The sequence below is a fragment of the Hyaena hyaena genome, unplaced genomic scaffold (genome assembly GCF_003009895.1).
Source record: "Hyaena hyaena isolate Hyena2069 unplaced genomic scaffold, ASM300989v1 scaffold_9, whole genome shotgun sequence".
In the NCBI taxonomy this organism is placed as follows: Eukaryota; Metazoa; Chordata; class Mammalia; order Carnivora; family Hyaenidae; genus Hyaena; species Hyaena hyaena.
In genome coordinates, this window is record NW_024080641.1 from 6,555,990 (window position 1) to 6,569,181 (window position 13,192).

At 41.3% G+C, this 13,192-nt stretch overlaps 1 protein-coding gene across 1 annotated transcript; it reads right to left on the reverse strand.

Moving 5' to 3' along the window:
* Positions 1-255: 255 nt before the first annotated feature.
* CXCL17 (C-X-C motif chemokine ligand 17) lies at positions 256-10,972 on the reverse strand. The gene is made up of 4 exons (XM_039245502.1): positions 10,894-10,972; positions 3,120-3,200; positions 2,397-2,498; positions 256-353 (listed from the first exon to the last, which is right to left on the reverse strand). Exons 1-4 carry the CDS (start codon positions 10,970-10,972, stop codon positions 256-258), a joined length of 360 nt encoding a protein of 119 aa, XP_039101433.1.
* Positions 10,973-13,192: the final 2,220 nt, after the last annotated feature.

Here is a 13,192-nt window from a genome sequence, read left to right on the forward strand (position 1 = left end):
AAAAACTGGGGTTTCCAGGTTTCTTTCAGGTAATTAAGGTTAAGCCCAGGGAATGGGTTGGGGAGCGTGGGTAGGGCACAGGAAAAGACTAACAAGAGAGGACACTAGAGGGAGCAGTAATCTTGGGGAAAATACTTTGTGAGAACATGAGTGGGGACAGGGAGGGAGACCTGCAAGTGAGAGAACATCCTCTAGATGCACTCACTGCCTTCCGCACTGTGACCATTTCATTGGGAGAGTGGACCCTCGGGGCTCCTATAAAGGCAGAGCAAAGCTTTCTAGCTGACATCGTTTGAGAAATTGCTGGCAGGCTCTGGAGTGCTTCTTTGGCTTCCTGTGGTGCCTTTGGTGCCCTAGGGTTAAAATAAAGACTAATGTTAAAAATATTTAAACATTTTAATTTTTTTCTAAGTTTTAAAAAATGTTTATTGATTTTTGAGAGAGAGAGAGTGTGTGTGTGCACAAGTGGGGGAGGAGCAGAGAGAGTGGCAAACAGAATCCCAAGAAGGCTCCAGGCCCTGAGCTGTCAGCACAGAGCCCAAAGTGGGGCTTGAACCCACGAACCGTGAGATCATGACCTGAGTGGAAGTCAGATGCTGAACCAACTGACCCACCCAGGCGCCCCTAATTTTGTTTTTTTTTGAACAAATTTTTGAAATTTATATATATGAAATCATACTATAACTATTTTCTTGTTTTTTTTTTTTAACTCAGTGTTATATTTGTAAGATTCATTTACGTTGTTATGTGTTCATTTTCACTGATATATGATATTCAAATATACCACCATTTATTTATTCATTGGTCAGTTTCTTTCTTTCTTTTTTTTTTTTTTTTTTTTCAAGTGGGCTTCACACACAGTGTGGAGACCAATGCAGGGTTGAACTTACAACCTTGAGATCAAGACCTGAGCTCAGATGAACGATCAGAAGCTTAACCAGCTGGGCCATCCAGATGCCCCCATTGGTCAATTTTTGGTTTGGAGTAGTTATGAGCAATGCTGCTATGAAATTCTTGTACATATATCCTGGTGTATATAAGAACACATTCCTTTTGAGCATATACCTGGGAATGGAATTTCTTGGTCAAAGAACTTAAACTTTAGTAGATAACTGCCAGCACTTTTTCAAAGTGATTTACCAATTAATTACTCCTGTTAGCAGGATATGGGAGTTTCTCTTTCCTACTCTTTGTCAGTACTTGGTATTGTAGGAATTTAAAATTTTTGTCAATCTGATGATGTATAGCAGTATCTGTTTGGTTTTAATTTGCATTTTTCCAATGATCAGATTTCCCTGTCTCTGAAATGCCTATTCAAGTCTTTTGCCTATTTGTAGTGTTGCCTGACTTCCTTTCCTTGCTATCTGAATTCTTTATATATTCTGAATATTAATCCCCTTGTCAGTTTTATATGCTGCAAATACCATCTACTTTTCGATTGTCATTTCATTCTTTTGATGACCAAATTTCTTAATTTCAATGAAATCTGATTTATTAATCTTTTCTTTTATGGCTTATCCTTTATCTTGTTTAAAGAAATCCTTTCAAACCCCAAGATAAATGAATATATTCTCTCATATTCCCTTATAAATTTGTCTTTCAAATTTAGATCTTTGATGTATTTACAATTTATTTTTGTGAATCGTGTGAAGTAGGGAATATCTCTTTTTCACTTTGTATATTGTGGATATCTCTCTGATCAACACATAACGATTTACCTCATTATTTTTTGACAATTACCAAATTGCCCAATTTGCTTTTGATGAATATTTTTTATTTCTATCAATTTGTCAGTACAAATACTGCTCTAATTAATATTCTTGTGTGTATATCTTTGAGTATTCATGCTAGTATTCTATGCTGGAGATTTCTTGAAGTGAGATTACTGGGTTAAGAGGTACACACATTTAAATTTTTGATAGGTATTACCAAGTTGTATTTTATTTCTAAGAGCAGTGATAAGGATTCGGATTTATCTCATCCTTGATAGTATCATAATATTAATCAGTTTAATTTGCCAGTTTACCTTTTATATGGCATTAAAAACTGCTCAAGGGAGGAATCAAGTTCTATTTGACACTGATACTGGTGTCATCTTCAGAGATCAGCGATCGATGACCAGGTCTCCAGTAGCCCCATCTCCCTCCACTTTGATAAGCAATAGGCTTCCAGAATCTAAGAACTTGGTTGAACCTTTCTAGTATTAGGAAAATTGTATTCTGCTTTCCTTCCTCTTCCTATTTCCCCACGAGTTGATACTAAGTAGAAAGGGCTGAGAGGTGTGATTATCTTGGTCTTCATTTCACTTCTCTTGTCTATTCTCAACCCCTGCTTCAGGCCTAGCTGATTCCACAGAGAGACTCTGGTTTAAGGAAGGTCATTCTTTTGAAACTTACTGGTTCTCTTCACACTGCCCTTGAAATGGTCACAGGGACACTGCTTCTTTGGCAGCTCAGGCACTGTCATGAGTTTTCTTCTAGGAGCTCTCAGGAACCAGTCTGAAATAACATGGCTGCTGCTTAGATGGTAAGATTAATGTGTTTAAGAGTAGAGAGTAGGGCAGGGCTTTACTTGCCATCTTCCTTGCCTTCCAGTTTGTCATACTGGAGTAGGAGCAGGGGAAAAAGGTCAACACAGAACAGTAGAGATACCCAGTTATGTGAACACCAGAATTTCTGAGTTGTTTTGCCTGACCTGTATTGGCAAGAATTTGGTGGCAGGTTTGGAGGAGGCATCAGGATATCCTTAAGGAGACCAAAAAATGAAGAAAAGATCTAGGTGTCTGCCTTGGCCAAGCATTTGCCTCTCTGATTTCTTTATTTGATTTTATGAATAAAACAAGGTCAAAAATAAGATCCAGGTAGTTTTTGGAAGGCAGCCCTGGGTTCTTGGGGAAAATTGTAAGGGGGAAATGGCAGCCAGAGATTCAGCCAGTTCCCCCAGGACCTTGGGGGTCCAGCTCTTGCCTGAGACTCAGGAAGAAGACAAGAGTTGGTACTGCATGCAGTAGGCTGGTGGCGAGGGCAGAGGGTGAAGTCATCCTGGAAGACATCTGCATTGGCGTCAGGGGGACTCAGAGAGCCTGATTGTAACTGTGTACTGCTATTGTTGATACTGACCTTTGCACTCACATTCTTGGCCGCCTTCAAGGAGCCACCTCCTAGGAGCCTGGCGTTGGTCCCGATGGCCTCTGGCGACCCCTGGTGGAAGGAAACTGGTCATTTCCAGGCACTGGAAAGGGAAGGGGCCAACAGAAATGGTCCCCTAGCATTGTGCTACCTAGCGCAATTTTTCCTTTCCTTTTTAGTCAGGGTTGTAGGGTACCTGGAGAGAGGACTATTTTAAATGGAAAAGGAATTGAGGTTTAAAATCTGGCATAGAGAAGGGCTTAGCTGGAGGTAGGTGGAAAAAGAATGGCTTCTGAATGGAAAAAAGGACAAAAGGTGGGCGTTAATCAACAACTGACAATACTGCCCACCCCAACCCGCATTAAAATTCTCATGACTTAAGGAATGAGAACAAAGAGCAGATTATTCTATAGACTAGTCAGGATCTTCACCTGACCTTCAAATTCCCTGTTTTTGAATCCATAATCCCAGTTCAACTATAAGAGAATGGTATTTTACCTTTGTGCCTCTGGAACAAGTCCATTCCTTTTTTGGCCTCTAGTCAGGTCTGTCTTATCACCTGATGCTGTCTTATTCCCAATTTGTGATACCTAAAATATTTTTATGACTATCAAGGATGATGGAGTATAGACTTGAGATTCCGGAGCTAGAACTGGGGCCAGATGATGCTTGTCTGTATAGTAGTTTCTGATATTTCCTGTAAGAATTAATTATGCCTTCCATGGTTTCCCGCTCTATCTGAATCCAGCTCTCTTAATGTACAGTTATACATATAGTTTGTTGTTTGAAATCTGTTGTGGACTGAATTGTGTCCCCTCTCCTCCAATTCATGTTGAAGCCCTAACCCCTAGTACCTCAATATGACTGTATTTGAAGATAGAACCTTTAGAGAGGATTGAGTTAAAATGAGGTCATTATGGTGGATCCTAATTCAGTCAAACTGGAATCCTTATAAGAAGAAGAGATTTGGGCAAAGAGACATCAAAGATGTATGTGCACAGAGGAAAGATCATGTGAGGGAATAGCAAGAAGGTGGCCATCTGTGAGCAAGGAGAAAGGCCTCAGAAGAAACTAAATTTGTTGACACCTTGATCTTGGACTTCCAGCCTCCAGAACTGTGAGGAAATAAATTTCTGTTGCTTAAGCCACCCATTCTGTGCCATTTTGTTATGGTTGCCCTAGCAAACTAAAAATCTTTCTTCCACACTAGACTCTGAACCAATGGCTCAGTAGTCATTCAGCTACATACAGCTGAACATGGCAGGCACTTGGTAAATGTTTAATGAGTGAATGAACAAGTTGTCTAGAGAAGGCCTTCAGAGATCATCTGGTTCAATCCAGGTCTCTTTCCCAGACTTGTGCCCTTTCTGCCACACAGATGGAATGTTGCATCATTTCCCCAAGTGCTAGTTTCCAAATGTTCTCATGTGCTGTTTTTGCGTGCTGTTAAAATAATTTAAACAGACAAACATAGCCCCTGTCATCTCAACTTTTCTAATATTTTACTATCTTGACCTCTACTTGTAGTTCCAGAGGAAAGCCACAGAATATTAAAGCCAGAAGGAATCTTGGAGATTATTTAGTTGAATCCCTTTATTGAGAAGTTTTTCCGGTCTAAATGTAATATACCTATATTAGAGACAATTTGGAAGTACAAATAAAGAAATCTTTACTCTTACCATCTGGTTGTATTTTGGTGTGTTTCCTACATACGATTTTCTTTATACAGTGATAACCATAGTATGTGGACATGGTTTTTTAGTTCACCTTATAAACATGTTGCTATGTCATCTTCATCATGGACATTTTTATTAACTTTTTAAAAAAGTAATCTGTACACCCAATGTGGGACTTGAACTCACGACCAAGAGATCAAGAGTCACATGCTTCACTGACTGAGCCAGCCAGGCACCCCCCATCATAGACATTTTTAATGACTGTGTAACGTTCCCAACAAGTGTATGTGCTCCAAATTATTTAACTCTTTGTCCATTGCTGAATATTCAGATTGTTTATTTTTGGATATTGACAATTACTTTCTATTTGTAACTGTTTTCCAAATGTTAGATTTTTGTCTTGGGCAAGATTTCCCAAAGTGGAATTACTGGGTCAAAAGTTAAGAACGGTTTTATATTTCCTGATATTATTACTCAGTTGCTTTTTTTTTTTTTTTAATATTTTTTATTTATTTCTAGGAGAGAGAGAAAGACAGCGTGAGCAGGTGAGGGTCAGAGAGAGAGGGAGTCACAGACTGAAACAGGCTCCAGGCTCTGAGCTGGCAGTCAGCACAGAGCCTGACACGGGGCTCGAACCCACGAACCGCAAGATCATGACCTAAGCGAAAGTCGGACGCTTAACCGACTAAGCCACCCAGGTGCCCCTACTCAGTTGCTTTTAAAAGGGTTGTGCGAATTAACCAAATCACTGTCTGCTTTTTTTTTTTTCAGATGAGGAAACTGAGGCCCAGAGAGAGCAAATGAAATGCCCAAATTCACAAAGGTAATGGTGACACATCTGAAACTAAAACCCAGGTCCAAGTTTCTTAGTCTGTTGTTCTTTCTGTAGCCTTTAGAATCCTAATTCCATGGTGTGACTTAAACTGAAGCTGCACGTTACTATGGTATTGTCTCCCAAACATCAGACATTTCTGGATCACCTTTATAATTTTTGCTGTAGCTTGTACCACCTCTACTATTATTTACTTCATACGTTTTCTTGAAATACATTTAATTTACAAAACAGCCTCATCCTATGCAATATTATCTGTGAGATTATGAATTTGGTACATATGTAGTTTTTTTTTCTAACATGCATTAACATAAGCATATAATGATTAAAGTAAAAGCTAATTTATGTCCTACCTAAAATCAATTTTGGAAAATACTGATATAGTTGAATAAGCATGAATTTTACATGACCTGGGATCAACAACTTTCTCTGTCACTTAACACGGCTTCTTTGGTTCTCTGGTTTGTAAAATGAGGAGAGTAGTATCCACCTTGCAGTTAGGAATAAATGAGCTACTAGGGGTGCCCGATGCCCAGTGCCCAAGTAGGTGTTCAGTATATAACAATTATTATGGTGGTTACTATTGTGGACTTCTATCATTCCGTCCCAAAGAGAGTGTATATGCTAGAATGTTAGGTTTGTTGTTTTCTGCTGAACTGTATGTGAAAAGTCACTTATACTTGTTAGGACTTGTGGTAGGTCTGTCATTATTTTGACTTCCCAGTTCCACTACATATTAGCTTTATGATTTTGGACAAGTTGCCTAACTCCTATGACTCATTTACCTAATTTGTAAAATGGGGTTAATACTAGTCCATTAGTGTGTGTGGACACATGCATCTTTTTCCTAGCTTTGCCCACTAGAGGGCCTAGAAGCACTGGCACCTAGTAGCCATGGACAATACCTTAGTGCCCATGGTTTGTGAGTACCATTCTTCAGTGAAAGAAACCAGGGTTCCTTGGAGAAATGGCTGATTGCAAGGTGGGCCAGGAAAGTACAAGGTAAGCCTGGAATATCTTGTGGCATCAGAAAGCCCATAACTGCTAAAAAATGCTATGTCAAAAAGAAACAGAAGTCTACTTGAAGGAGGTCTCCATGGCCAATTTTGAGACAATATGAACAACATAATAAATAATGATAGTAATGGATTATAATCCATGAGTCTTTATTCATATAAATAAAGAATTCAAGGGGCGCCTTGGTGGCTCAGTCGGTTAAGCCTCTGACTTTGGCTCAGGTCATGATCTCATGGTTAGTGACTTCAAGCCTCCCATTGGGGTCTCTGCTGTCAGCACAGAACCTGCTTTGGATCCTCTGTCTCCCTCCCTCTCTACTCCTTTCCCAGTCTCTTTCTCAAAAATAAACATTAAAAAATAAATTAAAAATTCAATAAATAAATGGGAGAGAAGGAACAGCTTTTAAAAAAAAGTTTGTTTATTTTGTGTGTGTGTGAGAGAGAGAGAATCCCAAGAAGACTCTGCGCTATCAGTACAGAGCCAGATGTGGGGCTCGATCCCCAGGTACCGTGAGATCGTGGCCTGTGCCAAAACCAAGAGTTGGATGCTCAACTGAGTGAGCCACCCAAGCGCCTGGAGCAGCTTTTTCTTATAGTAGAATCCCAGTTAATAAATGTGGAAGGAATGATGGCAATGGGAAATCAGCATTTGACTAATAACATAGTAACACTTGTTGAAAATGGGAATCATCAGTGGATTTTAAAAATTAATGGGCAAAAGTATGATAAGAAGAAACAGGCTATTTGCATAGTCTTAAAGTATCTCTCCACAAGATACTTATTAATTACAATGGGAAAAAGAGTAACTTTCCAGTAGAGAAACCTGGTGGATATCACTTTAAGCAAGTATTCAAAATTAACATCAGTAGTTGGGAATTATCAGTATAATGGGCCATCTAATGTGATGCATGGAGAAGGCACATATCACTTCTGTGATATTCTTGCCAGAAATGTGAAATCTGAATTTAATCAAGAAGAAACTTCAAACAAACCTAACTTGAAGGACTTTCTACAAATTAACTGACCAGTACTCCTCTTACTGTCAAAATCATGAAAGACAAGGAAGGCTGAGAAACTCCCGTAATTCGGGGAAAATTAAGGAAATTTGATAACTTTATTTAGTCTAGCATCTTGGATTGGATTCTGGACCAAAAAAGACATTAATGGGATGATTAGCAAAATCTAAATATTAGTACATTAATTAATAGTATTATATCAATGCTTATTTCCTGGTTTTGATCATCATATTATGGTGATGTAACATGTTATTAAAAAAAAACTGGATGAAGCATATATCGGAACTCTGATGATTTTTACAGCATTTTTCTTAAGTCTGAAAAATGAAAAGTTAATTAAAAAATACATTGGATTTCTGTGAGGACACAATGAGGTAATGTGTGTGAAGTGCTTAAACATTACCTGCTACGTAGGATTGCTTAATAAAATTCGGCTATTATTGTAGGTAATTTTATAGTTCATAATTAGAAGTAATTAATCTATTATTATAAGTGATTTGTTTCCTAACATTTTCATATATTCTTATCTGTTCTCTTCCCTCTCTGTGAAAAACACACTGTACATATATGTAGTTATTTTAAGAGATAAAGTCAGATCAGATTTTATTTTGAGCATTTTTTTGGCGGTGGGGGAAGGTGGGAGGTGTCATTTCCTCTAGCCAGACTTGGGCAAGGCAAAACTGCTTGGCTGGGATACACAAATTTGAGCCAGATGTGCCTGTAATAGTGCCACCTGGTGGCACAGTGAGCTTTCCCCAAATTCATTCCCATTGTGCTTTAGGAGTTACTGTAGGAATTTTACTCAGTCCATTTATTGAATCCTTGCTAGGTATTATAGATAATATTCACAACAACGATATGTTATAAGTGACATTTCACTCATTTTAAGATGATAAAATAGGCTTCAAAAAGTGAAGCAGCTTGTCCAGGGCTCAAAATAAGTGGTGGAGCCAAGATTTGGATCTAGGTTTCCTGGGCTTCGAGGCTGAGTCTATAGGTCCAAGTAAGTCTGAACATGGCCAGGTTTGAGAACTGTTGCTATAGAGCAGTGGTTCTCAACTGGGGAGTGGTTTTCCCCTCCAGGGGACATTTGGAAATGTCTGGAGTTAACTCTGGCTCTCTTAACTGGGGACAGAGATGAAGAGGCTGTTCGTGTCATCTAGTTGGCAGAGGCCATACAGATGGTACCAAACATCTTACAATGCACAGAATAGCACTCTATACCCTGCAACACAAAATAACACCCTGCCCTAAAGCACCGTCCAGCCTCAAATGTCAACAGAGCTGCTATCAAATCCAGGCGTAGAGGCTTTAAAGGGGAACATTTTGAACTTAGAAACCTGAGCATGTTATTCTTTTTTGTTTTTACATTTCATTTGTTTAAGTAATCTCTGCATCCAGTGTGGGGCTTAAGCTCACGACCTCGAGATCAAGAGTTGCATGCTCCTCTGACCAAGCCAGCTAGGTGCGCCATGAGCATTTTATTCTTTCACTTAGCAAATATTTACTAAGTACTGTGCTGGATAGTGTGACAGATATGGAGACAATACCAGATTGTGCCACCAAGGAGGTCACAGTCTAGAAGGGCAGGGGGTGAAGTTGGGAAAGGCACACCAACATCTTCAGTATAAGACAGAATGTGACAAGTGCAAAGAGAGAGTCAATTTTGGGCTAAGAACGTTCACAGGACAGAGGGCTCACATCTGGTCTTGAGAGGAATCAGGGAGGCTGTGAGGGGGAGGTGGATTCTGAGCAAAGTCAAACTAGTAGGAAGGCACAAGACCTGTTCAGGGAACAGTCAACAGTCTAGTTTAGGTGGAGTACAAAGAACTTGTTAGTGAGTGGAGGGGTGGATTGGAAAGGCAGCTTGTGGTTAAAGTTTGAATTGAGACTGAGGATTCTAGCCTTGGTGTCTATTGCAATGATGGAAAAGCCTTCCCTTCCAGACTGGTGGTCTAGACCCTAGTGCTGGGGGGCCCAGCACCTTCCAGAGAGCTCTCTCTACAAGGGAGGGAAAGTTTGAAATAGGGGTGGACTGAGGTGAACTTCTGATTTTAAGGACCAAGTTGATAAATATGCAGCAAAGCTATCTTATCTCAAAGTAACCCTTGGGGATGTGGTTCTCTTGAGTAGAAACATATATGGAATGAGCTTTCTTCTGCACGTTTGTTCTGCTAAGAGCTAGGCCACTTGAGATGTAGTGAAAGCTGGAGCCGATTTGGAGCACTTAACCTAAGGCCTGCTTCCCAAGAGATGAGCTTAGTATGGCTAAAACTTCCAATATGAATGCTATCTGGTAATACGATTTTTCTAGTTTATTACTTTATCATTAAGTAACATTGAAAATTGCTGGTGGCATGGCTAGTGCACTATAGAGAATACAAGCAAGGACTTCTCATCTTCCACAAACATCACCATCACCAAGACTGGCTCTTCTGGAAAGGGATTAGAGGGAGAAGGTAAGGGAGCAAATCTTTTTAAAAAAAATTTTTTTTTAACATTTATTCATTTTTGGCAGAGAGAGAGAAACAGAGTGTGAGCAGGGGAGGGACAGAGAGAGGAGGAGACACAGAATCTGAAGCAGACTCCAGGCTCTGATCTGTCAGCACAGAGTCCGACGCGAGGTTTGAATCCACAAACAGTGAGGTCATGACCTGAGCTGAAGTCGGCCATCCAACCAACTGAGCCACCCAGGCGCCCTGGGAGCAAATCTTTCAATTTTTTTTTTTTTTAATTTTTGAGAGAGAGACAGAGCAAGAGTTGGGGAGGGGGAGAGAGAGAGAGGAGACACAGAATCCAAAGCAAGCTTCAGGCTCCAGGCTCTGAGCTGTCAGCGCAGAGCCTGTTGCAGGGCTCAGACTCACTAGCTGTGAGATTATGACCTGAGCTGAAGTCGGATGCTTAACCGACTGAGCCACCCAGGTGCCCCAGGGAGCGAATCTTTATTGAGCAAGCATATATATATATATAATGCATTTCACTAGCTACAGTGTCAGACGTTTTGATATTCACTCTCTCATTTCACTCTCACAACACTCTTTGGATGTAAGTATAGTTTTCTCCTTTTTGTAGATGAGGAGGCTAATTTGCCCCAAATCCCTATGGCTGGAAGGGGCTACATTTTAATGCATGTTTTGTTTTTCTTGGCCACGTTTTCTTTTCTGTTTTGCCACATTTTCTCACCCCCACCCCCGTTTCCCCTTTATAGAAAATTAATCTTATTACCTGGATTTGGGCTGCTAGAGACCATGGGCATCAGCATTAGTGGCAGCAACAGGAGGAGGGAAGAGATTAGAATTCTCATTGCGATTGTTGATGCTGCTGTAAGGTCACCTGAAGAGAGTGTGGAAGGTTCCTAGTTGGAGGCTTCTGACTTCTTGGGATGGCGGTCTGGGTTTTAATCCCTGGCCAGTGTTCCCATTAGAGGGCGAGAACACCTAAGTGACGCTGACCTTGTTAGGTAACAGGTTTACAGGAATCTGGGAGGAAAAACTCGGCAAACAAAAGAAATGAAGCATTCTTAAGAACACAAGAAGGTGACTGATAACTTGGCCACAATACTGGTTTCCTTCCCTCCTCCTTCCCGCCTCCCTATCCCCCAGTATGTTATGATTTCTTTCCCGAGTCTTTTTGCTCTTTGAATTTCCTTATATCGTTCAGTAATGCTTTCTAGCTTAGCGAATACTAAGGGTTGCAAGAAAAGAGGATGACATGGTCTATTTCCCCTCTGTCCCCTGGACCCCCAGCTTGGCACAGTATGCACAACAGTATTGTTGCTCGAGAAGTTGTCTGTCTTTACTCTGTTTACAATTCCCTCCCAATTCTGTGGCCACAGAAGTCAGGTGGGAGAGGACTAGAGGAGACACTGTTTCTCCCTTGCTCAAAACATTGCCCCTGAAGCAGCGGTTCAAACTGGGCCTCCTTGATCTTCATCAGGAAGGTGGCTGTGGCTTAGTTGCTGCAGCTTGAAGTACAGGGAACTGGATTGGTGGGAAATTCCCCGGGGCTTCAAGACCAAGAGTGGTTGAGAAAATGGGAACCACAGGAGGGGAAGGAGCCTTTAAAGAGTGTTTGCCCAGGCTCTTGGGGTTCTTGATTCCAGAGCTTATTTGGAAACAGCCCAAGGAGGGAAGAAACTAATACTGCTTAGAGTAACCACTAAGGGTTACGGAACATCAGCGCTTACTAAACTTGACCCGTTTCAGACACTTTAGGAAATGTGCTCAAAGAAAGAGGAGAGGCTGGGCTTGAATGCCAAGTGGTATTTGTGAGGGCTGCAGGGAAGATTAACAAGGAAGTACTCGCTGGCAGCCTTGAGGCAGGAGGGAGAAAGGCGTAACTTTGTTTTACCTAAGAGGAGGGAAGAGGCAAGGCATGAGTCAAACTCTCTTTGATTTCTGTGTGATCATTCTTACCCTCTCAATTTTCACATTATCACTGCTTATTGACGTGTTGGAGAGCTGATTATAGACTTTGCTACTAGAGAGTTTATAAAGCACCTGCATGGAGCCAGTCACAAAAGGGATTATCCTCCAGTTGAAGGCTTGGGGCTTGGTCTGAGCTTGGTCAGATATGAACCACTGATGTGGTTTCCCTGGAAAAAAGTTTTTTTGAAAGAGAGAACGAGTGACCCATGACTGGGGAAGAGGGAGAATCTTAAGCAGACTTCATGCCCAGCGAGGAGCTGGAGAAGGATGAGGTTGTGATGTGAGCCGAAATTGAGAGCTGGATGCTTAACTGGCTGAGCCACCCAGGTGCCTCTCTCTGGAAAATTCTAACAATGGTCTCTATCCTCAGGATGCTCAAATCTAACTAGCGAGATGACATATATTCATAAAACCTAGAGGTGGAAGTGGAACCAAATGTCAGAAGTGGCAGGAGTTCACTGTGGGCTCAGAGTCACTAAGGCACTCTGGGTAGGTGGAGCTTGGGGGGGTGCAGTTCTCGAGGGTGGGTGGCATTTAGATTGGTGGAGGGCCAAGAGGAGGGCAATGTAAAGGAGGAGCATGGAGCTAATTGGACAGGGATCTTTGAGGGGAGGGTTGTTGTGTGTTCATTTTTGTGTTCTAGAACTCATGTAGGCCCTGACGCTTTGGGAGTGCTCTATCAATGTTTGTTGAATTAAGTGATATTCTTGTAATACTTTAACTAGGCCTGGCATGTAGGAAGCATGTGAAAGTGCAGTCCATTACCAGAAAGAAAATTTCACTTATGGATGGTCACGCACTACAAGGGACCTTGCGGGGGTGCTTTCTTTTGCCCATCGAGTTGTCCACCAGTCCACTCCCAGGCTGCTGGGGGATCAGTGAGCTCCTCCTCAGCCCTTCCTCCAGGTCCCCTCAGTCCTGGCTCCCTGTCATTCCCTCTGTCTGGTTTCCCCCTCCAAGGACTTGGGGTCTGGTGTCGGGTGCTATGCACCATGGGAGGGGGCTTTGGGTCCCTCAGGTCCATTGATATAAAACACACCCAAGAGAAACAGACTTTTTCTTGTTCATTTTGACAACTACTTAGAGCACATATCAAG